This window comes from Equus caballus, chromosome 1, assembly GCF_041296265.1.
Source record: "Equus caballus isolate H_3958 breed thoroughbred chromosome 1, TB-T2T, whole genome shotgun sequence".
Taxonomy (NCBI): domain Eukaryota; kingdom Metazoa; phylum Chordata; class Mammalia; order Perissodactyla; family Equidae; genus Equus; species Equus caballus.
Window position 1 is genome coordinate 103,727,284 of NC_091684.1, and position 24,426 is coordinate 103,751,709.

The 24,426-nt window shown below is 54.2% G+C and overlaps 2 protein-coding genes and 1 long non-coding RNA gene across 26 annotated transcripts in view; 2 read left to right on the forward strand and 1 right to left on the reverse strand.

Annotated features, from left to right (window-relative positions):
- AP3B2 (adaptor related protein complex 3 subunit beta 2) overlaps nt 1-11,861 on the forward strand; it is a 32,863-nt gene extending 21,002 nt beyond the window's left edge. For all 4 annotated transcript variants that reach the window (XM_023626484.2, XM_070230300.1, XM_070230304.1 and 1 more), the window contains 12 exons: nt 3,273-3,459; nt 4,759-4,877; nt 5,384-5,492; nt 5,874-5,997; nt 6,419-6,602; nt 6,777-6,837; nt 7,171-7,277; nt 7,480-7,708; nt 8,120-8,204; nt 8,448-8,545; nt 11,171-11,309; nt 11,405-11,861. In XM_023626484.2, the coding sequence (XP_023482252.2) occupies nt 3,273-3,459; nt 4,759-4,877; nt 5,384-5,492; nt 5,874-5,997; nt 6,419-6,602; nt 6,777-6,837; nt 7,171-7,277; nt 7,480-7,708; nt 8,120-8,204; nt 8,448-8,545; nt 11,171-11,309; nt 11,405-11,555 (1,593 nt within the window). In that variant the 3' untranslated portion in view covers nt 11,556-11,861. The remainder of the gene's footprint in view (nt 1-3,272; nt 3,460-4,758; nt 4,878-5,383; nt 5,493-5,873; nt 5,998-6,418; nt 6,603-6,776; nt 6,838-7,170; nt 7,278-7,479; nt 7,709-8,119; nt 8,205-8,447; nt 8,546-11,170; nt 11,310-11,404) is intronic.
- Nucleotides 327-24,111, reverse strand: LOC138916941 (uncharacterized). Of its 2 annotated transcripts, none has more exons than XR_011424213.1 (2): nt 23,989-24,111; nt 327-364 (listed from the first exon to the last, which is right to left on the reverse strand). It is a non-coding gene; the product is annotated as an uncharacterized lncRNA (long non-coding RNA). The 2 variants fall into 2 exon arrangements; XR_011424212.1 differs by lacking the exon at nt 23,989-24,111 and adding an exon at nt 721-857.
- Nucleotides 22,817-24,426, forward strand: part of CPEB1 (cytoplasmic polyadenylation element binding protein 1) — a 94,274-nt gene continuing 92,664 nt past the window's right edge. For 2 of the 20 annotated variants that reach the window (XM_070230527.1, XM_070230531.1), the window contains exon 1: nt 23,649-23,759. Coding sequence is in view for 6 of the 20 variants with exons in the window: in XM_070230418.1 (XP_070086519.1) it covers nt 22,992-23,006 (15 nt within the window). In the remaining 14 variants the exon portion in view is untranslated. Of the gene's footprint in view, nt 23,007-23,069; nt 23,317-23,535; nt 23,760-24,004 lie in introns of those variants that run through there. The other 18 variants (XM_070230418.1, XM_023626875.2, XM_070230423.1 and 15 more) reach the window with 18 other exon arrangements.

The following is a 24,426-nucleotide window of genomic DNA, read 5'->3' on the forward strand; positions in this document are numbered from 1 at the left end:
GATGGAAGAGTCTGATAAGTTCTGCAGAATTTTTTTAAAAAAGTTAATAGCTTTTTTAGTGTTATAAAGGTAATGCATGCTCATCATAAAACATTTGGAAAATCCAGAAAAGTATTAATTAAAAGTTTAAATTAGGGGCCAGTCCGGTGGCTCGACGGTTAAGTTCGCACATTCTGCTTCGGCGGCCCTGGGTTCGCTGGTTTGGATCCTGGGTGCGGACATGGCACCTCTTCAGAAAGCCACGCTGTGGCAGGCGTCCCACATATAAAGCAGAGGAAGATGGGCACAGATGTTAGCTCAGGGCCAGTCTTCCTCAGCAAAAAGAGGAGGATTGGCAGCAGATGTTAGCCCAGGGTTGATCTTCCTAAAAAAAAAAAGCTTAAATTAGCCATAGGTCTACCACTTAGAAAAGACCACAATTAATGTTATAATATATTTCCTTAGCTTTAAAGAAATTTTTTTTGTTGACTATATATATAGTCATTCAGAAGTTATACATTTTTTTTGTTCAATATATTAATCCTTTCATTTCTTTTTCCTTCTAGTGCCTTCATATTCAGAAAGTTGTTTCCCTGTTCACAAGTTAAAATTTTCACCTATAATTTCCTACAGATTCTTTTTCTCTTTTCATATTCTTTAGTCCACTGCATTGGTTTTCTATTGCTGTGTAATAAATTACCATAAACTTAGTGGCTTAAAACAACATGTTTATTTTCTCACAATTGCTGTGGGTCAAGAGTCCATCCATGGCTTAGCTGGGTCTTATGCAAGGCTACAATTGAGGTGTTGGTCCACCTGGGTTCTCATCTGAAGACTGGCCGGCAAGGGTTCACTTCCAAGTTCACATGGTTGGTGGCAGCATTCGCTTCCTTGTGGTGGTAGGACTGAGGCCCCAGCTTCTTGCTGGCTGTCAGCTGGAGACTGTGCTCAGCTTCTAGGGGCCACCCTCAGCTCCTTGCCACATGGGCCTCCCAACATGGCCACTCATTTCTTCAAAGCTACAAGAGAAGAATTCTCTAGAGTCAGTCTGCTAGCAAGATGGAGTGTTAGATAATGAAATTGGATCAGGGGACTATGTTTCACCTCCGTCACCTTTACCATATTCTGTTGGCTAGAAGCAAGTTTCAAGTCTTGCCCAAACGCATGGGGAGAGGATTACACAAAGGCCTGAGCACCAGGAGGCAGTGATCTGGGGGAGAGAACCGTAGAGTCTGTCTGCCACATCCATCTAGAGCTTATTTTTGTGTAGTGTGTGAGGTGAGAGTGTATTTTAAATCTTCTGTTTGTTTGTTTTTGAATAGCCAGTTTTCCCAGCATGATGTAGCAGGTGGTTGTAAGGTAGTAGCTATGTTGGCACACGTTCTTGAAAAGGCGTCAGTGTTCCCCACCTAAAATTCTCCTTGGCAGCTGGAGCCCACTGGTCAGTGGGAGCCTTGTTCTGCTCTTGGTGCACTGAAGTGTGTCTCATAGGCCCTCCTGAGCAGCCAGTAATTCCTGCACAAACTGGCTAAGCGAGGTGAGGGTCCTGGTGGTGCAGACTAGACGTCATAATCCCTGGGAAATGGATCCTTGGGATGGAGAAGGGTAATGAATTCTTATAGGCAAATCCTGCTGTGTTGAGGTGGGTGGACCAGCCCATTCTTATGTTGGTTGTTGACATTTAAGGCTATAAACAGATGGATCCAACTGGTGAATGCTTCTTTCTAGAACTAGGCAAGGACTTGGGGGGAAGGGAGAGAATCTATGATCAGCCAGCTGGGAAGCCTGTGGAGGGGAACACAGTTAAACCGACAGGAGGATCAGCAGCATCTTGATAATGGACCATGTTATAAGAGCATCCACTAGACCTGGCTGGTGAGAGGGTGTCTGGCCAAAGGAGAGGCGGGTCTGTGATGAAGTCCATTGTGACGGTGTCCTAGGGGAGTGTGGGGTTCAGAGTACTTATCTGTGATGGGAACAGTGTTGCAGGTGGCACTATGCTGGAAGGGACTGAGTGGAACCTCCCTTCCACTTCAGGCCACTGAAGTCCCTGTGGGCCACGTTATGGGTAGCAGTGGAATCACAGTGGTTCTCTAGAGTTTTGCCACAGCAGCAGCTCTGATTCTGGGCCAGCATCTTGGGGCTCCATGCCTCAGTGGCATCTTCCTCATACCCCTGCTAGATTGCCTGGGTCAGCCGTGTCCAAGGCTGGATGTAACACTGTGTAACCATAAACCTCAGGAAGACCGGAGTCGGTTCAAGGCTCCCTCCGCTGGTCCCTGCTGCCCCGGGCACTCTGGCTGTGGTGACGTGAGATGTATGTACTTGGTGGCTTTGACTGTCTTGGTCATAAGAGATAGAGACCTGGATGAGGGCCGCCCTCTTATGTCAGCAAGTGGGCAGTGAGGGGAAGCAGGTTTGGGCAGGTCCAGGCCTGGATGTAGCACTGACTGGCTCCTTAACCTGGGGAGAGTCACTCAATGGCTCTGCTTCTCCTCTGTAAATGGGGGCAATAGGACCCCCCTATTGAGAAGATGCTCAGCACTAGAAGGTTCTCCATAAATGATGGCTGCCACTGACATTTTGCAAAGACAGGTTAGACTAAGCCAGGATCAGGGCAGAAATCGAGATATGGGGCCCTGGGCCATAGCTGCCATGACTGTAGACTGTAAACGCCACATGACTTCAGCAAACCCATAGGCAGCTGTAGTTTGGTCTGATCTCATTGGAACCTTTCCAGGGTGGATCATGGCCACTGAGACCCCCAGGCTGCTCAGAATCGACTATGTGCGTCAATGGGACATGAGGGCAGCCCCCGCCAAGGGGATCCCTATGTGTTTCCACTCTCTTTTTTGTCGTCTAGTTTCCCTCTGGGTGATGGAGTCTGGAAACTGTGAGATCTGGCAGAATGTTCCAGACCTCCACTCACCCTGGCACCCCAGAGTAAAGAGGTTGGCCCAGCCTGGACCTGGTTGGGTAGGAGCTGGGCCTGGGGCAGCGGAGACCACAAAGCTGAATGGAGAATGGAGTCAAGGGCCAAGAGGGAGGAGAGTCTAAAACGGCAGCCTCTTTTGCTGGTCCAAGGCAGTTGCCAAAATTAGGGTCAGGAGTCAGGGCCAGGGAGGTGACAGAAGATGCCATCTGGCACAGTGGCAGGGAGGGAGGGAAAGCTAGGTGGAGGCAGGTCATAAGAGGGAAGAGGCCAGCACTGCTTGGAGGTATTGGCTTAAAGAATCTGGTTCAGAGACCTCCTGCATCCTCACCCTCTCTGATGGCCACCTCTTGTCCCCCAGACCAAGCTGCTGACCCAGTATGTGCTGAGTCTGGCCAAGTACGACCAGAACTACGATATCCGCGACCGAGCGCGCTTCACCCGGCAGCTTATCGTCCCTTCGGAGCAGGGTGGGGCCCTCAGCCGCCATGCCAAGAAGCTCTTCCTAGCACCCAAACCAGCCCCAGTCTTGGAGTCATCCTTCAAAGGTAGGAGCTGAAATCAGGGGGAACCTTCCTGGGGAAGGGATGGAATTGGCCAGGACCCTAGTCCCAGACCTTCCCCCGGAGGTCTCAGAGTTAGCCAGGCACCAGGCTTTTGCCGGCAGGACTTCTGGAGAAATGCCAGTTCTGCCCCCCTGGCCCAGCCCTTTTGCCCATCCTGCAGCACCAGGGGCTTTTACTCACCCACAACCATCACCAGCATCATCTCACCTGAGTTTCTGCCCCACCAGCCAGCATGGGCTCCTGGCTCCTCTCCGCTCCACTCCCCTTTCCATCTCCCTCCCTGAGCCAGGACTAGATATCAAGATTTCAAATACCAAGGGCCCAGGAATGCAGGAAGTAAAACACTGTGCGAAGGAGAGGGGTATGTTTGTAAGGGTCCTGAGAAAGCAGTTGTCGACACTCTGTGGGGCCAGCCCTGGAGGCCAGCCCCAAACCCAGGCCCTGGCCCTCAGCCTGGCCTCTGTTCTCAGGTTTGTCTCCATGACAAGGGCTCTGAGAGAGGCCAGGAGGGGAAGGTCCTCCACCTGGCTCTCTGGAGCTAGGAACGCGCACAGGAGGGGAGCCTCCTTCACAAGGTTTGGTTCTCCTGGGTGTCTTCTGGTTCTGCTTTTTCTCTTCCCTGGACCTCAGGAATAGGGAAGATTCCTGAAGGAATCCTGAGGGACAGGGCAGATTGGGAAATCTCCCAGGAAGAAGGGGAGCAATCCCTTTCTCCTCCCCAGCACCATCCCCACTTGCAAGTCTGTGTTGCTGTCCTCTGGCCCTGACTCCCTCCTACACCCTTTGGACTGCTTCTCCCTCCCCACGGAGTCCAGAGCCTGACCAGACACGCCTCCCGCCCCTTGACCCAGCCCGGTCAGCCTCTTGTTCACAGTTCCTGTCCTCGTCCCAACTAGGTGGCCTTCCTGAGCCTGGCTGTGCAGTAGCACACGGTCACCATTGCCCTGAAAGAGACGTCACACTCACATTTCTGCCTCCCCACAGGCAGACCAGAGCAGATAGGCCAGCAGCATCTCTGGGTCCAGAGTCCCCTGTGCCCTTCTCTGCAGTCTCACCTGCCCCCACCTTTCAGCCCCTGCTCTAGTTGGGTCTTTCCTTCCAGCATATGGGCCTGAAGGTGCAGTCAGGGCAGAAGAGCCATTAAGGGACAGACACGTCCGCCCCTTTCTTCTACCTAGTTAGGGAGTCCTGACCAGAATCACCACCCGCCCCACCTAGGAAACACCTCCCAGGGCATTTCCTCATTGTCACTACTGGCTTAATCTCTAACCCTGTCCCCAGACCGGGACCACTTCCAGCTGGGCTCGCTGTCCCACCTGCTCAATGCCAAGGCCACAGGCTACCAGGAACTCCCAGACTGGCCAGAGGAAGCCCCAGACCCATCTGTGCGCAATGTGGAGGTCAGCAGGGGTGGAGGGTTGAATTGCCTGTGTGTGTGTGTGTGTGTGGAGGGACAGACAGCAGGGAGCCCTGGAGTGCCTGCCTGGCCTTCCTGACACTGTCCCCACATGCAGGAAGAAGATCTCTCCCTTATTGAGACCCACGTAGGCCTGCTGGGCGAATACACTAAGGTTCCCCACCCCCATCGTGTGCCGTGTGCCCTCTGCTCCGTGTGCAGTGCTCTCTCCCACCCTGTGTGGCCCCATCCCCTTCCCCTTGTGTGCTGCACCCCTGTGCCTTCCCCACACCCCATTTCTTCCTTGGTTTGGCAGTGTCCCCTCTGTGAGCAGCACCCCTCCCCTCCACGGATAGTGGCCCTTCCCTCCCCACCATTATTCCGTCTTGGGGACAGGACCAGACAGGGCCCCAAGAAGAGGCAGGGCAAAGGAGAAGAAGGCCCTGTGCTTTTGCTCCCCCTCCCCAACCATGACTTAATGACCACGCCCCCTACTTCCCCCGGCTCCAGGTACCTGAATGGACCAAGTGCTCCAATCGGGAGAAGAGGAAGGAGAAAGAGAAACCCTTCTACTCAGACTCTGAGGGGGAGTCTGGCCCCACAGAGTCGGCAGACAGCGGTGAGGAGATCAGCAGAGCTGGGGGCCCTGTGCTCCTGCCATGTGTGTGCCTTGTGGCTGACTGTCTGAGGTGTGTGTGTGTGTGTGTATGTTTTATACAGTTGTGTGTCTAAGGGTGTGTGCAACTGCTTGCGTGCACCTGTATGTGTGTTTTTGCACCTGAGGGACTGCCTGTCCCAGGTGTGTGTGTGCTTGTGCAGTTCTCTATCTATATGGATCCATCTCTGTCCCAGGTGGTCCAGTTGGTATCTGGGGCCAGGGGCAGATCAGGGGGTTTTGCAGCTTCAGTGCTGAGTCTGAAGCTGGGAGCCCAGGGCACCTGCTCCGGACCCAAGGAGGCCTACACACAAGGAAGGGAAGCCTGAGACTGTTCCTCCACAGACCCCGAGTCCGAGAGTGAATCGGACAGCAAGAGCAGCAGCGAGAGCGGCTCTGGGGAGTCCAGCAGTGAGTCTGATAATGAAGACCAGGACGAGGATGAGGAGAAAGGCAGGAGCAGTGAGAGGTAAGAGGGGAGCCAGCCAGGTGACTGGCAGGGCTGAGGGGTCCCCTCTGGAATAAAAAGGGCTAAGACTCAGCCTCAGCCAGTCTCCTAAGAGCCCCTGAGCCTCTTCCTAAGCTGGTGGGGCCTGCAGACCCCCTAGTCAGCTCATATGATGGCTGCTGTGGCTGGATGTAGGAGGTCTCTGCGCTGGGCTTGCCACCTCCTGGGGGCAGCCTGGGGAAGCAGTCAGGGGCCAGGGGCCAAGCTGGCACAGGCTAGTTTAAAGCTCTCACTGGGGCCCAGGCATAGGAGCCCAGGTGTGGACTCTACTTGCCTAGGCTCCCACCCTCATCTCCACTCTTCAAGGCTGCCCTGCTCTTCTGGGAGGCAAGTAGGAGGTGTCCAGGCTGGGCCTGAGCCCCACTTGTCCCCTCTCCTCCAGCGAACAGAGTGAGGAGGAAGGTGAGAAGAAGAAGATGAAGAAGAGGAAGAAGGTGCCAGAGGGACAGAGAGAAGGCTCATCCTCGGATGAGGGCAGTGATTCCAGCAGTAGCTCATCAGAGTCTGAGATGACATCAGACACCGAGGAGGAGCAGGTGGAACCTGCTTCCTGGAGGAAGAAAACAGTGAGAGCCTTGGGGCAGAGAGGGGGTGGGCTCATGGGCAAGGGCCCTCCCCATCCTCTGGACCAGGCCCAGGCATCTCCCCACCATCCAGAACAGACCATGGCGTCTTCTACCCAACCCAGAACGGGCTAGTGTACTCCCCTCCCACACCTGCATCCCATTTTTCTCTTTCAGCCTCCCAGTGGTAAAAGTGCCCCTGCAGCCAAGGAGATCTCCCTGCTTGATCTAGAGGACTGTGAGTTTCGGTGGTAGAAGTCACAGTGGGAAGGAGGCTCAGGGTGTGTGACTTAGGAAGGGGCTGGGAGCTCCGGATTAGGTGCCTCAGGGCTTTTGGGGTGGGGGGAGCAGGCAGAACACCTCTCTGGACCTGAGAGGGCAGCAGGAGAACCTCCCCAGGTGTGGGGTTGGGGTCAAGGGTTGGTGTCTGCTTAGAGCCACGAGGCTGACATGTGCCTCGCTGTCCATGGTGCTGAACTGTCTGTTCCCGGAGCCCTGGGCTCCCTCTTCAATCGAAGCCAATTCCACTTTGCCCCTCCCTCATCATGGTCTTCCTCATCTACTCCCACAGTCACCCCTCCCAGTGTCCAGCCTCTGTCTCCCCCTACGGTTGTGTCCACCAGTCTGGCTGCTGACCTGGAGGGCCTGACGCTCACAGACTCCCCCCTGGTGCCCTCAGTGAGTGAAATGGGGAAGGGACTGGACTGGGGCAGGGACACGTGTCTGTGCTGCATCCCCTGGTGTGGATTTGTGTGCATGGGGGTGTGATGGAGGGAATAGCTTTGAGTCCCGTTGTTGGATGACCCTAGGTGGGGACAAGGCTGGGATAGCCTCTCTCCTTGTTCATTTCTACTCTTTCCCACCTCCTCCTCCCCTCTAGCTGCTGAGTCCAGTATCAGGTGCTGGGAGGCAGGAGCTGCTGCACCGTGTAGCTGGCGAGGGGCTGGCTGTGGACTATACCTTCAGCCGTCAACCTTTCTCTGGGGACCCCCACATGGTGTCTGTGCACATCCACTTCTCCAACAGCTCTGATACCCCCATCAAGGGCCTGCATGTGGGCACCCCCAAACTGCCTGCTGGCATCAGCATCCAGGAATTTCCTGAAATCGGTGCGGAAGGGCTTTGGACGTGGTGGAGGAGACTCATGGGCAGAGTCAGTCTTTCTATGGCTGCCGATGCCAATGGCTAGGGGCCAGGTTGAGGGGGCATAGAGCTGGCATCTAACATGATCCATACCATGGTGGACAAGATAGACTAGGAAATGAGTGAGTCTATATCAGAGCAGGAGGTGCTTGAGGCTTGGTTGTTCCAGGACTGACTTAAATGGGCTGAGGAGGGTGGGAGAAGGGTGTTTTGATTTCAGGAGAAAACCAGGAGCAGTCTCCAGGGGCCAAGAAAGCCAGGATTCCATAGAGGGGTTTTCAGATTTGGCAGTGGAGGGGAGAATGGGTCTGGGTTCCAGACCTATCAGATGATGGTGTCTCTCCTTCTCCTCCTTTCTCTGCCTGACACCACTGCAGAGTCCCTGTCCCCTGGGGAGTCCACCACTGCAATAATGGGCATTAATTTCTGTGATTCAACCCAGGCGGCCAATTTCCAGCTGTGGTATGTGTCCAACTCATGGTGGGGTGGGAGGGTGGGCTGGGGAGCGGAGGGGTCAAAATAAACTGGAGCTGGAGGTGGCAGGAGGGGATACCTCACGTTCTGGTGGGTCTGGAAGCCATCCCAAGCCTTCAGGTCTTACCTCACTCTCTTGCTGCCTCAAAGCCCTGCCTTCAGCAAAGTGGGAGGTGAGGAGAGAGATGCTGGCCTCACTTTCTCTACCTTGTCTCCTCCCACCCTCCCCAGCACCCAAACCCGACAGTTCTACGTCTCCATTCAGCCACCCGTTGGGGAGCTGATGGCCCCTGTGTTCATGAGTGAGAATGAGTTCAAGAAGGAACAGGGTGAGTGCTCCCCGGGGGTGGGCACGGAGGGGGCTCAGCACCACCCACTGGGGCTCCTGAAGCTCCACCACAGTCATGCTGAAGGGGCCTCCACTCCTCCAGACAGAGGGATGCCTCACAGCTGTGGTTCCAGCAGAAGATTTACAGAGACCAGGACCCTTTAGTGAGGCTTTGGAGAGAGTTGGGACTCAGGCAGGCAGAAAATTCTAGGCCAGCATTCCCATTGGGGAAACATTACAAGTAAGCATTGGTGAAAGTTTACAGGAAGAGAAGAGGGAAGCAGTTTGGTTTGGAGTCCCTAGCACTGAGAGGTAGTAAGAACAAAGCTGAAAAGAATATGTTTGGTCTAGTTTCTGGAAGCCTTGAAGGCTATGCTAAAGGATTTCAGTCCTAGAATTTCAGAGCTGGAAGGGGTCACAGAGGTTATTGGGTCCAACCCATTGTTATAGAAATAAGGACTGCAGCTTTCATTTTCCTAGCCGTGGAGGAGTCACTGAAGGTTTTTGAGTGAGGAAAGGGCTGCGTTCAGACCTCTGCTTCAGAAGGAGGAATCTGGAAGGATTGGAATTGGAAGAATTTTCAGCAGGCAAAAGAGGCAAGACAGCACAAGTGGGAGAAACAGGGGGCTTCCTGAGTCCTAGCTTTAAGGTCTGAACCTGCCACTCACTTGGTGTGTGACCTTGGACTAAATTCTGCGACTAGGTCTAAGGCTATTGCAATAGATCTGATGAGAGATGCTGAGGACCAGGATTAGAGCCAAGGCAAAGAGAAGGAAGGGCTGGGGTAGGGGAGAGGTACTGGGAAGAGGGAAGCCGTGGGCATTTGCCCCAAGAAGGAGGAGAGGGAAGTATATAAGCCGACTCTAGAATTTCCGGCTTGGATGGTAGGGAGAATGGCAACACCTTTCACCTAGACCAGGGGTCGGGAAAACTTTCCTGTTTTGGGCCATAAAGTAGGTGTTTTAGGCTTTATGGGCCGTGGGTTCTCTGCTGCAATTACTCAACTATGCCATTGTGACACAAAAACAGCCATAGATAATACATAAATGAATGAGTGTGGCTGTGTTCCAATAAAATTCTATTTATTGTCATTTAAATTTGAATTTCATATAATTTTTACGTGCCATGAAATACTAATCTTTTGATATTTTTCCCCCAACCTTTTAAAAATATAAAAATTAGTGCAGGCTGTACAGGTGGCGGGCTGTATTTGGCCTGAAGGATGTAATTTGCCGAACCCCTGATCTGGAAGAAAGAAGAATGGGCTGGGCAGGGGAGGAGGAAAGATGGTGGTTAGTTTTACATAAGCTGATTGTGAAAGGCATTTGAGAAATTCAGGAGGAGGTGCTTAGTATGCAACTGAAAATGTGGGTCTGTGCCCAGGACACACTTCTGGGCTGGAGTCATGAGCAGAGAGGTGATAACTAAAGCTGTGAATATGAGTGTGATCACCCTGGGAGAGAGGTAGGTGGGAAGAGAAGAAGGCCAAGGACCTTCCTTCAGGAAAACCTGCATTCTACAGGAGAAAAAAGAGGGGAGGGATAAGAGAAGGAGGTGGGGGGAGAACTAGGAGAGAAGAGAAGGCATAAGAGTGCCTTGGGGTGGTCCGCAGGCAAGGGAGACCAAAAACCTTCAGATCCAGCACATAGGAGGCTGCCAACATCAGAGAGAGCAGGTGCCTGCCCAAGGCGGACAGATGCCAACTGCAGTGGGTTGCGGGAGAGCACAGCTCGAGGAAATGGAGTCCTCTTTGGAGGACTTTGCCATGAATGGGGAGGGAGACACAGCGTTGGCATGAGGGATCTTGCTTCTGGAGAGGACTTCTTAGGAACGAGAGACTTGAACATGGAGAGACTAAAGGAACAGGGGCAAGAAAATGTCACCAGTCAGAAATGGATGGAAGCAACAGGGAAGGGATGTCCATTCTCAAAAGGAGGAGGAAAATGGGAGAAAGAGCAGAGGGAGGAGAGAGAGGCTGAAAAGAGGGGCAGGAGGGCAGATGGAGGAGCTCACACAGCTAGCCGAGAGCGTGAGTGGAGAGGGGCAGTCAGGCCTCTAGAGTGAAGGTTTTCAGGGATGCTATGAGCGCCTGGGGCCTTCAGGAGCCCTGGCCAGTCTAGAAATTAGGGTTCCACCTGTGAGGGCTGCTGTGACCACTAGACTCTGGCCTGTCTGGTGAGGACCCGTGCCTTGGCCAGGAGTGCAGCAGCCACCAGTGATTTTGTGAGGACTCAGCCTCCAGGAGTTGGGAGGGATTTGAACTCGGGATGGAGGGCCAACTAGGAAAGACCGAAGGGTGTGAGGTCCAGAGTGGAGGAAACCTCTTAAAACTGACTGGCCACCAAGTCCACTGGCCATGCCCCAGGGGCTGGGGCCCAGATGTCTCATGGTGGGGAAGTGACAAATCAGTCTGTTCAACAACATGGACAGAGCCCTGGGTGGGATGGGGAGGCTGACAAAGGCTTCCTGAGGGAGGCCCAGGTCCAAGAGGGAAGTTCTCCCTCCGCAAGACTGGTGAGGGAGATTCAGATCTGCCCAGCCTGAGGAGAGCTTGGTGAGGATGCTCCGTGGGCATCCCCAGGTGGACCACCACAGCCTCTGCCCTCATCATGACATCTGCCCCCAGGAAAGCTGACAGGCATGAACGAGATCACAGAGAAGCTCACACTGCCAGATGCCTCTCGGAGTGACCACGTTGTGGTGCAGAAAGTGACTGCCACTGCCAACCTGGGTCGTGTCCCTTGTGGGACATCTGATGAGTACAGGTACTAGGCCACCAGCAGAGGGGAAGAGATGCCTCTTGGGCCTGGTTTGAAGGAGGGGCCCTAGAGCTGAGCCCCGTCCTCTATCTCCACCTCAGGTTTGCAGGGAGGACGCTGACCAGCGGGAGCCTGGTCCTGCTGACCCTGGATGCCCGGCCCACGGGAGCGGCCCAGCTGACAGTCAACAGTGAAAAGATGGTGATCGGCACCATGCTGGTGAAGGACGTGGTACAGGCCCTCACCCAGTGACTCCCAATACCTGTGACTTCTTTGACCCCCACTTGTCCCTCCCTCATGACATCTGGGCTGTTAGCCTCTCTCTCTCTCTTTCTGTCTCTCTCTCTCATATCAGACTCTCCATGCCAGACAGCATCCAGGAGGTCCTCTCTCCCTCTGGTCATCACCAGGTTCCCTCCCCAATCCCCCTCCCCAATCCCCCTCCCCAGGGGTTCCTTAGTGACCTGTGCAGAGGGAGACAGCAGCTGCTCCCTTCAGTCCTCCTAGCTTTCTGTAGCTATTTATGTAGCAAAATCTCAATAAAATGTCTTCTCCCTAGAAGCTGGCTCACCTTTCCTTTCTTCCGGGGTCTGACTAAGGGGGTTGGAGGGGAGAGCCGCTGAGAGCAACTGTGTGTGACCCTTGTGAATGGTCACTACTGACCTTCTGGGGAGGCTGTGACTGACTCTCAGAGGTGACTCTGCTTGGGCCCCCAAGATGACCATCTCCCAATCTCCAGGCATCTCTGTGGAAGAGACATCTGAGCACGGATGGGGAGGCCAAGCCAGAAGAACTCCTCGGTTCTTTTTAGGATCCTCTGCAAAAGTGAGGCCTCCTCCATGGCTGGCAGTCCCCTTTGGCTCCCCTCACGGGCCCATGGGAAGGAGGACTCATAATGGAAGGAATTCCCCAAATGTAACTGCGAGGTTCAAAATATGTCAACTACATCTGGATACGGGGCCTAGAGCCCGCACCTGGCTGGGGAGATGACCCAACTAGCCATCTCGGAGAGAGAAGAACAGGAGACATAGAGCGGTGCTTCCCAAATTGCCCTGCATCAGATCTCCTGGGAATTTTATTAACAGATTCAGATCAGTGGGGCTGGGGTGGGGCCTGAGAGTCTGCATTTCTTTTTTTTTTTTAAAGATTGGCACCTGAGCTAACAACTGTTGCCAATCTTCTTTTTTTTTTTTCCTGCTTTTTTCTCCCCAAATCCCCCTGGCACAGAGTTGTGTATTTTTAGTTGTAGATCCTTCTAGTTGTGGCACATGGGACGCCGCCTCAATGTGGCCTGACGAGTAGTGCCATGTCCGCACCCAGGATCTGAACCAGCGAAACCCTGGGCCGCGGGAAGTGGAGCGCGCAAACTTAACCACTCGGCCACAGGGCCGGTCCCTTGCATTTCTAACAAGATCCCAGCAACCAATGCTGTCGCTCCATGGACGTACTTGAGTAGTGAGGACGTGGACCCTCCACACCTGGGACAAGCCTTCTGGGGGTGGCCGTGGGGGCAGGGCCCTCCCTGATAACTTTCCTGGTGAGGAAAGAGGCTGAGTGAGCAGTGGTTCCAAAAGCTGCAAAAGGTGGTCTGTTAGTACGTATTCTGGCAAAAAAACCCTGTCTGTGACCAAATAAGTTTAGGAATCATGGATTTAAGTGAAACCAGTTTATTTTCCACAGTCTTCTCAGAGCCTTTACTGTGCTAATGTGTACCTTGACGCCCCCAAGTGGGGCAAGAGCTTGCAGTGTTGCACAAACTTGGTTTTGACCTTGGCTTGCTTTTGCCCTAGAGTACCTTGATTGCCTAGGTTACGAGGAACACGCTCCGGTGATAGCTGCAGATGCTGTGCCTCAGCCTCTGACCCTCCATGACCAAGACTCCAGTTCTTTGGCCATACCTCCCCACAGCCCTGCCACTAAGCATCCCTGAGCAAATCTGTTCAGGGGAAATACAGGGTGACGCAGGTGTGACCCTCCTCTCAGCTAAGGAGAACAAAGGCAGTGCCAGGGGACACCCGTGCCTCTGGCTCCGGGGACTTGCTGGGCTCTGAGGCACCAGAGAGTACCTGGAGCTGCTGCTGCTTTGAGAGCCCTGGGGCACCACAGTCTCCCCGGATCGCTGTTTTTGTCACTGTGGGTTCTGAGATGGGGTGATCCAAACGTCAAGGGCCACTTGAATGGGTGGACTCCTTCTCACTTTTGTCTCGGAATTGGCGCTGCCCACAGCCTGAGAAAGGAGGTGTGGGGCAATTTTCTAAGAAATTAGAACAAGGACCATCAAAGAATTCCTTACCAAGCCATCCTTTGCAACAAAGGCCCCAGGGTGGCTTCTGTAGGAACCAGAAGTGCACGAGGCATGTCTCTAGCATCCCACAAGGAGCTCATAGCCAAGATTCCCGGAACCTCTCAGAAGGGGCTTCCTGGGATCTCCAGCCCTGAGTGAGAGCCCAGGGCGTCAAAACCTTGGTCACACTCTGTACTGGTTTCTCTGGAATGCATCTCAGGCTGTGGGCTTAGCAATAACAACCCTTCATAAGAAAATGGGTCTTGTGCTTGTCTCAGGGGACAGGCAGGAATCAGGGGAGTGAGGTGTGAGCAGGGAGAGCATGACTCTGCAGCTGGTCAGGGGAAGGAGGGGCTCGGGTCGGGGAAAGGTGTGAGGGCTGAGCAGGCAGACGTAACAATCCACGATCGTCAACCCAGGAGGTTCTCGAGAAGGGGCCATTCTGTTCTGAGGTAATGGTCGGAGGGAGAAAACCTCAGTCACAGAGGAAAGGAGAGTAGCTGCCCCAGCCTCAGCCTGTCTCTTCCAAGACTCCAGGTCCACGGCCAGACCTCCACAGCCCTGCCATGTCAGCATCCCCAAGTCTCTGCAGGGGCCTGCCCACCGCACACTGGTCTACCTTCCAGAGAGATCAGACATGCAGGAGCTGGGCGGGCCAGGGGGGCCTCGCTGCCCCACAGAACATTTTTCTTTCCAACCCATATCATACCCTGTATTTTGTCACTGACCCAAGTCTTTGCCACCATAGTGACACTTTGTCCCAGGGCCTCAGGGGCCTGGTCACAGGCTTCCTGGATCTCATGTGTCCCATGAGCAGCATTGATGGGGCAGCCAGGGAGCTGGCCTAGGGTGTGGGATTCATGTGGGGCCCTGGACCACAGAGCAGACTAGGAAGCACTCTTAGGACCCTGCTGGTATGCAGAGAGGGTTGTGGGGAGGGGGGCAGAAGTGGACAGAAGCACAGGGACTGGCTCAGAGGCAGATAGTGCCCCCTGCCAGGGTCGTAGAGCATTATTGCAGACCCAGGAGGTCTGAGTGTAGTCTGAGCCTGAACACAGGCCTGGACAAGTCAGAGGACAATGAACTCAGTGAGGGGCTGGGAACGGGAGCCCAGTCCAGGATAGCTTCAAAGTGGTACCCTGGCAAATGGGTAAGAGAAATGGCTTCAGTTTCTGGCCAGGCTGTAGCTACAGCTAGCTGCAATGGTTGGGGACCAGATCCATCTAGGGACACTAAGGAAGCCACTATAAGGCCCCCAGGGGTGGGGCATTAGCTGTGCCCACACGTGAACCCCCATCTAGCCAGCCACTAGGGTAGTCCCTGTGCTAGTGCAGCTCCCTCTGCTGGGCACCTTGAGGGTCACCTCCTCCTAGCAGAGCCTACAGATCAAAGGGATGGGCTTTGGGCATTTTGGGCATGTAACTCAGTGTGACAGGACTTTCCCTGGCCTGACTGGGAAAGGAAGGGAAAACAGGAATATTCTGACCCACGAGAAGGCCTGGCCCCTGGAGAGCCAGCACCCTCATCACCAATTTCTTACCCAACTCCCCAGGAAATTCACGTCCCTCTCAGTCATTCCCATTTCTACTACGGCTCCACATGAAAGAGGGAAAAAAAGAGGCCTGCCTTAGGTCCCTTCTTCCTCATCAAACATTTACTGAGCAGAAATGTGTGCCAGGCATTCAGGTGAAGAAGCTACAGGCTAACAAACAACCAGGACTGAGGTGTGAACCAGGGAGGGATGGCTCAGCCTAGTGGGTCCCATCGCATTCCACCAGCCTGCAAGTGGCTACAGAGTGTGCAGGGTTGGGAGAGCCCCAGCTCAGGGTGCGGGCAGGAGGGCTGGGGGAGGGGGTCCTCAAGGAGATGAGCTGGGTCCTCCTTCTAGGACTGCCTGGTCAGCTTTGCCTCCCAGGGTCAAGAGAAGGTCGGTGAACTAGTGCCAGGAAGGGTGAAGCCCAGGATGAGTGTGGAGAACAAGAGGGTAAGAGGGGCAGGCCCACAGGGAAAGCAGCACTGCATACCTTCTTGGCTCCTCCGCTTGATGGTGCTGGTCTGACCCCATAGTCTCTCCCCCGTCCCCATCCCACAGATTTGTCTACCAAGAGAGAAATCAGGGCCGCACTGTCCGATCGTGACACTGGGAAGCCCATCCTTATTGCCCCATTACTGCAGAGGATGCTGTGGAGTCATTGAGGCCTCGCAGTGGGACCTGGGACAGTGCTGAGGATGGTGAGCAATGCCAGGGATGCCCACTCTGAATTCACTGGTCACTTTTTTCTTTTTTTTTTTTTTTTGAGGAAGATTAGCTCTGAGCTAACTACTGCCAATCCTCCTCTTTTTGCTGAGGAAGACTGGCCCTGAGCTAACATCTATGCCCATTTTCCACTACTTTATACATGGGATGCCTACCACAGCATGGCTTTTGCCAAGCGCTGCCATGTCCACACCCAGGATCCGAACTGGTGAACCCCGGGCCACCGAGAAGCAGAACGTGCGAACTTAACCACTGTGCCACCGGGCCAGCCCCTCACTGGTAACTTCTTATCCTGGTGCCAAGGACCCTCCAACTTTAGCCCCTTTTCAGATCTTCCACCCCAAGATTCCACCTGAATGGAGAGACCCTACAGCTTCCCTCTGGTACCTGGAGAACAGAGGTTGGCAATAGCTCAGAAAGAACACTTCTCTTCTGTCCTGTCTCATGAGTCCCTGTCTTTGAGACTAATTTAAAAAAACCTTTTAAGTATAATATTCATATAGATAATTGTACAAATCACAAGTGCGCAATTTGATGAATTTCATAGAGTGAATAAGTTGTGTACACAGCATCTAGATGAAGAAACAGAGCACGACAGCCCACCTCCCTCATGCCTCCTTCTGGTTTGGGGCATTTTCTTATCAGAAATCAGAGGCAGAGATTACAGAGCTCTGAAACGGTTCAGCCCCAGAGTCCAAATGGCAGTGTGAGTCCAGAGGTGAGCATGGACTTGTGTCTGGCAATGCCAACACGGTGGCATACGCTGCTCTCTGGGGCTACTCAGATGTGTTATCAACAACCCCAGCGGCAGGGGCGGGTGTGTGGAAATAAGTGGGGTTGTCTTCTGGTTTTGACTGAGGGAGAATGTGAGGGAACAGCTCTGGAGAAGAAGGAGTTCTTGAGGGCTGGGCAAGGTGACCTTGATCTAGGCCTTGCTGTGCCAGGACCCCAGCATCTGCACTGCAGATGGAAGATGGAGAAGGGGCTGGGAGAAGGCGAGGCGAGGGCCTTCTCACTAGGACCACTGCAAGATTGAGACTCTGGGGTGCTGACAAGAGTAGCTGCATATTCTCAAGTAAATCCCTAAACTGTTCAGTTTCCTTGGCTGCAAAACAAAGGGGAGGGCCACTCAGTTCGCATGTCCCTCCTTGTGCGGAGACTCCAGGCATCCTGCTCTAACCTATTTACAAGTGTCTCAGGACAAGCTTCAACTGTGGTCAGTGTGATGGCCGACCTCCAAGATGGCCCCCCATGATCCCTGTTTCCTGGCATTCACACCCTTGTGTCATCCTCTCCCACATTTTATCAGGGTTAGTGAGTGTCAACAATAAGATACTGCAGAAGTGATGGTATGTCATTTCTGAGATTAGGTTATTAAAGCTCCTCCACTGCCATATCAGTCTCTCTTTCTTTCTCTCTCTGGTCATTTACTCTGGAGAAAGCCAGCTGCCATGTCTTGAGCTAAAGCCAGCAACACTATGGAGAGGTCCATGTGACGAGGAGCCCAGGCTTTGCCAGCAACCACTTGAGTGAGGCAGGAAGCAGATCCTCGAGCTCCAGGCACAGCTTCAAATGACTGCAGTTCTGGCTGACAGCTTGACTGCAACCTCGGGAGAGATCCTGAGCCAGAACCACCCAGCTAAGTCATCCTTAGATTCCCGACTCTCAGAAATGCTGTGCGAGAATAAATATTTGTTGTTTCAAGCTGCTTAGTTTTGGGGTAACTTTACAGCAATAAATTAATACAATCCAGCCCTCGACCCATTTCCTGGGGTGTTGGAAGTGTCCTCAGAGGGAGCCTAGGCCCCCAGCTCTGGCTTCAGAGCCACATTCCGTGTCACTGGTGTGCTGGAGCTGGCTTGTCCTGGCTCATGAGTGCCCACTGTTACACTTTCAGGAATTTTGTGAGCTGGCTGGTGTCACATTCGTAGTTTGAAATCAGCGATGGTGGGAGTATTTATGCCACAGAAATAGGTGAATACTACAAATTACTCCCCTCCCGACAGGCAACTGTCAAACATTTACCAGCATACCACTGGCGTTAATTACCTCCATCCCTTCTCTCTTTAAAAAATTATGATATTTAAAGATAGTAAGGAATAAAATAACCACTAGTGTACTGATTACCTGGCCTAACAACTAAAACACTTATCAATTCGGTCAATACCCTTGTACTCCTCATTTCACAAGCTCTCCCCTCCTCACCCGAAGTACATCACTATTCTGAATTTTCTGTTTATCAATGCCATGCATTTTTTGTACTTTTACTACATACAGATATGTTCCTAAACAATATATAATATTGTCCTTTGCGACGGTGGTGTACTGGATGTTTTAAAATTTTATATAAGAGGCATTATAAGGTATGTATTCTATGTCCTGCTTTTTTAGCTCAATATTGTTTGAGTCACCCATGTTGATACGATCAGCTTTATTTCATCTACTTTTCCTTATACACATGTAGTATTGCACTGTATGACTATAGCACAATTTATTGATCCACTCTCCTGTGGGCGGGCATTTAAGGTTGTTATTTATTTATTTATTTTTGCAATTATGTATAACACTACTCAGTATTTTAACTCATGCCTCTTTTAACACGTGTGAAAGTTTCTCTACCATGTTTTCCTAGGAGTGGAATTGCTGGGTCCTAGAGTGTACACATCTGCAACTTAACCACATAGCCAAATTGCTCACCAGGATGGCTATACTTCACATCAAGAATGTTCACAGCACCTTTATTCAGAACAAGTCCCCAAACTTTTGGAGACAATCCAAATGCCAATCAACAGGAGAATGGAGAAACAAATCCTACACAATGGAATACTACTTGGCAATAAAAAGGACTGAACTACTGCTAATGCAACAACATGGGTGAACCTCACAGATGCTGGACCGAGCGAAAGCAGCCGCAGGCTTGTATGAAGTTCTAGAACAGGCAGAATGAATCTGTGAGGAAAACAGTAAGAGTGATGGTTACCTCAAGGAAGGGAGTGTAAAGTGGGAAGAGGCATGACGGAACTCTATGGAGTTCTACAAAGATTCTATGCCTTGATGTGGGCAGCAGTTACCTGGGTATATATGTAGGTAAAAAAAATCATCAGGCTGTATACTTAAAGATTTGTCCACTCTTTGTACCTTATCCTCAATTCAAAAAATGCAGAAAATAAAAGCGAAAACCAAAGTGATTGAGCCAGTTGACACCGTCACTGGCAGTCATTCCACTTGTTGGGTAGTGAGACTTTTTCATTTATCTGAGACGTGTGAATGGTACCCTACTGTGGTTTCAGCTTCATTTTCCTAGTTATTGGTGAGGGCAGACATCTGGTGATCATGTTTCTTGGCCATTTGGGTTTCCACTCCTGACAACTGCCTGTTCCCATCTTTTGCTCATTTTTCTATAGGGTTGTCATATTTCTTCATTGATTACAGAAGTTCTCATATAGTCTGGAAACTAGTCCTTTGTAACAAGATCACATATTGCAAATATCTTCTTCCAGCCTCTGGCTTGTCTTTTTAAGTTTTAAACATCTTTTGATAAATCAAAGTTTTTAATTCCAATGTGGTCAAATCTATCAATCTCCCTTTATATTCTGTGCTTGCTGTTCCTCGTTTGCAAAATTCATCCACACTCTGAAATAATAAAAATATTCTCCCAATATTTCCTTCTAAAAAGTTTCCAAGTAATTCTTTTCACATTTTTATCTTTAACTCACTTTAAATTTACATTTGTGTACGATGAAAGGTGGGGCTGATCCACTTTTCTTTTTTTCTTTTTTTAAAGATTTTATTTTTCCTTTTTCGCCCAAAGCCCCCCTGGTACATAGTTGTGTATTTTTAGTTGTGGGTCCTTCTAGTTGTGACATGTGGGATGCCACCTCAGCATGGCTTGATAAGCGATGCCATGTCCATGCCCAGGATTTGAACTGGCGAAACCACGGGCTGCCGAAGCGGAACACGTGAACTTAACCACTCGGCCATGGGGCCAGCCCCTGATCCACTTTTCTTGAATCCACTTTAAAAGACAAAAAAACAAACAACATGGTTTCTTCTGCGCAGGCTTGGGAGAGCTGAGCAGAGGCTGTGTGCTGACTTTCCCTTGTGGTCTTGAGCTGCTAAGTGAATCCCCCTCTGATCTTTCTCAACCAGGAAAACTATTTTCTCCCAGCAGTCTCTTTTCTTCGTTCAGCTCTCTGCCTGCAGTGGCAGCACTGAACACCTGAGCAGATAAAAGACTACAGAGTCCCTCCTGCCCCCCGGTACATGCATTTAAAACTTAGTGCAGCCAATTACAGCTACCCTTCAAACCTGTATTGTAAATCTGGGACTTGACTGCAGAGATGGTGCCAGGCATAGCTGGGCTCAAAGGCTGTTTGTTGACTGGGAGAATGGATAATGCTGCCTGTTTGTTCCTGCTGCTTCTGCCAGGGACCAGCTGTGGGGGCTTGACCAAGTCATTTAATATCTCCACCTCTGCCGCTTTCCACACCCTGCCCTGTGGATTGTGGACACCTTCTAGTCCTTCTTCCTGCAGGCCTGGCCAAGTGTGTGCAGACAGCAAGGACTCACCCATACCTGAGGCCATGACTGTATTTGGACTCAGCCACCCTTTTCTTCACCATCTACCATCCAGGGTTGGTCAGAGGGAAGCGCACATGTGAGGATGCTGGCCGTTTTGTCCTTATCTGGTTAAGACCTCAGGCTCTGAAGCCAGAAGACTGTCTGGATTTAAGTCCTTGCTCTTCCACTTCTAGCTGGAAGTGCTTGGGCTAGTTACTTTACTTCTTTGAGCTTCAGTTTCCTCATCTGTAAAATGGGCTAACATAGGTCAAACACTCAGAACTGTGCCAAGAACATAGCAGGTGCTCAGTGAAGATCAGCTAATTATTATTATTGCAACAGAAAGTTTAGGAAGAGGGATTTGAGGCAGCAAAATTTCAGTTCCAAGTCACTTTCATTTTCTTATGGCTGGGAGTTTTAAAACATGAGAGAGCTCTCAGACACCTGTTCCCTTGGGCACCATTCCAGGTTTCAGATTCTTATCTTGCTCAGCTTTGGGTCAGGGAGGCTCACGGAAAAGATCACAAGTTGGCAGCCAGAGTGTTGCACGGTGCTCCTGAACACGCTGGGCTTGGCTCTTTTAATTAGAATTAGTGACCAAACTTAGAATTAGGAAGATTTCACATGAAAAAAAGCAAACAAACTGTATCGCCAGCTTGTCTTGAAAGATCTAGCTGGGCTGGGACCTCATTCCTGCCCGGTGACCATCAGCTAATTGCCTTTTTAGATGTGCCGTGGGCCTCCTTGGTGCTCTCATCCACCTTCACTTGGCTCCTGGGCTGTATGTAGATAGCTGGGTGTGGCGCCCCCTGAGAGGACAAGCGGGATATGCCACCTGGCTGCAGTTGTCCTATGCTGTTTGTGGGCCAGGGTGAGACCCTGGAGTGGGCTGCTCCTGGAGAAGAAAGGGCCCCAGGAAGCGCCTGGCGTGGGAGGGTCCCAGAACCAGAGGGTGGGATTCCTGGGTGGCTGGAACAGGCCATCTTGAGGAGGGAGGGCAGATGGCTAAGCCGCTCCTCTGGAGGGGAAGAGAGGGTGGAGCAGTTGATGGCTAGGGGATGCCAGGCTCCCTCTTGCCCTTCCCCTGTAGCCATCACTCTCTGCCCATAACCTCAGCAACCCAAGGAAGCTCCTGCATGAGGATATTCTGTGGATGGAGACTGGACAATTCTCACTGTCACTGAGTCCTCCTGTGGATTTCTACTCCAGCATCTGTTCTTACCCGCACCACCTTCTTCGGTTAATCCTTCTGAAACACTAGGCTAGACCATTGACTTCCTCTCCTTCCACTGCCTCAGACAGAAACCTACAGTTACCTGTCCCCCTCCCCTTAGCCATTAAGTCCAGGCCAGCCTCACCAGCCCACCAGGAAGGCAGCAGCGAGTCTCCCCAACTGCCAGGAGGAGTCCTGAGCATAGTAAGCGCTTTATAAATACTATTACGGTGGCGAGGTAACACCTGCAAAACGCTCAACAAATGCTGATCCCTCTCCTCCTCACTCCAGTCCCTTGTCTACCCCGTTTCTGTGCAACCTCTGCCAAGTCTCCAGCAACATCTTAAAGGAGACCTGATACTGCCATTCTCCTGTTTACAATTCTTAACAGCTCTCTGCTGTCTGCAAAATAAAGGCCCTTCACAAACCGGGCCCAGGCATCCCTCCTGCGGGACCAGCACGCACTATCCTCCGTCCTGGGATGGAGCCGCTCCAGCCAGTCCTCCCTCTCGCCTTTGCTCGGTCTCCCCGCCTGGAATGCCATCTCCGCCTCTGCGCTGCCCTGGGGCTTCCGGCCCGCTCCTGCCAGCCACCTCGGGACGCCTTCCCTGACAACACCCCGCCCATGGTGGTCTCTCTCGCCCCGTGGCCCCCGCCCTGTCCCTTGTTCCCTCTCCGTGAAGCTTCCTATCGCAGTCCGGCAGCAGCGTCGGAAGCGGTTTCCCCAGGGAACTACGGTCCAAAGAGGAGCTCTCATGTCTTTGGAACTTTCCGGAATCCCCGGACGCCCTCGCCGCCGACCCCATGCCAGCACCCAGAACGGCGGGGCTAGTGTGAGCGGCCTGCTGGAGCCGGGGGAGGCGGGGGCGCAGGCTTGGACCGGGGCGCGCGCGGGTGGCTCTCCTCGGGGCTCCCTGTAAGAGGAGGAGCGTGGGCACTAGAGAGGACTTTACTGACAAAGCGCATCGCAGGGGCTTGTAAAGAGTGCCCCATTTCACAAGAGGTAAACTGAGGCCCAGAGGACACAAACTTGCTCAGGGTCACTAGGCGAACACCGTACTCGTGCTTGGCCCTTCGCCCTCCCAGGGCGTGGCTGCGGCAGCAGCGGCTGCGGCCCTCGGCTGGGGGGCGGGGGGCGGGGGAGCCTCGGCCCGGCCCGCCGGAGGGGGCGGGGCTCCGGGCGGGGCCGACACAGGTGCTTCGCATCCGGCCGAGGGGCGGCCCCGCGGGCTTTATAAGCGGGTCCGCGTGCGGCGCTGTGCGCGGCTCGCTGCAAAAATAGTGCCCACGTGTCTGCACGGCCCTCGCCGCGCCGGCCCGCCGCCCGCCGGCCGGTCGGTCCTCCCGCCCGTCCCGCAGGGCCACGCCGGCCCCATGGCGTTCCCGCTGGTAAGAGCTGCACGCCGCCCGCCGGGGCGGGGCGGGGCCGCGGGGCCGGCCTCCGCAGCTAACGGTCCGCGCGCAGCCTCGGCGACACCGCGGCACCCCCGCCCCCGCGGCCCGTGCGCGCGAGTCCGGGCGGGGCGCGGGTCACGTGCCCGCGGGCTTGGGGCCTCGTGGAGGGTGTGTGGCGGGGGGCAGGGAGCCTCCTCGTGACTCAGGGCCTTTGGGTTTAAAGGCGCCGCGGCCCTCCGGGGGCGGCTGGGGGGGACCTCCACGCTGCGCTGCAGACTCCCGGAAACCTCGAGCCTCTGTCCAGGTGGGCGCTGACCGCACGGAAGGGCGCCCCCGCGCCCTGGAACGCTTCCTTCTCCCGCAGCCGTCGCACGTGAGCCCCGAGCTGCCGGCACTGGCAGCTCACGTGCCTCGCAGCGCCCCACGCGAGTCTCGCTCGTCCCGAGTGGGCGGCGGCGGGGGGCGGGCGGCCCGGGGGGGTGGGGCTGCCGGCGGCGAAGCCCCCCGCGCTGGGCCTGCAGGCGCCGGACAGCGCCACGACGGCAGTGGGCGCGGCTCCTTTAAGGCGGAGGGATCGGGCCCCTCGTGCGGCCCGCGCGTTTCCCCAGCCCGGGGAGGTCACGTGGCTTCACACGTCCGATTAGCGCGGAGCTGGAGTTGCGGGGCGAAGTTGGCTGGGTGGGGTCGCGCGCGCGGTGTCCCGGGCGCGAGCGGCTGGGCGTCGCGCCGGCAGACCGCTGCTGTGAGGTGGGTCCCAGGGGCGCGGGCGAGTCCCTGCAGGCTGCGGCGGGGCGGCGCCGGGCGCGGAGAGGCGTGCACGTGGCCTCGGTGTGCCCTTCGCTCCTCAGTCTGGGAGCCGGCGGGGGCGGGGGACCCGGGCTCGGGTCTGTGGGAGCGGGGGCCGGGGAGCAGGCTGGTCAGGAAGGCCTGCGCCCGCCCCGTCACCGGGGTCAGGGACCGAGGAGAGGGCGCTCACCTCCGGCGGTCCCGCTGGCGGTTCTCGCTGGGCTCTTTCTCGCGCGGGGCTCTCTGGGCGGCTCGGCCCCGAGTGTGGCCGCCCTCCCGCAGGGCCCGGGCCAGCCGCCGTCCTGGTGCGCGGCCCAGCGCTGCCCGGGGCCCGGGCGCGCGTGCGGCTCTGGGGCGGCTGGGCCCGCAGGCCGGGGCTCCGGGCGCGGTGCGCTCGGCGGGCGCGCGTCCTCTCGGGAGGCCTCCCTGGGAGGCCGCCCCCGCGCCCTGTCTCGGCGCCCCTCGGCCTGCGTTTTTCCCCGCAACTGTCTCCCTGGCTACCGGCCCGCCTCTCTCCTGCCACCTGAGTCCAGTGCTCTGCGTCACTTGCGGGCACCGGGGGCCAGTGGGTCGGAGCTGGCGTCCTGGAAGGCACAGGTGTACCGCCTGCCTCTCGCCGGCCCCTCAG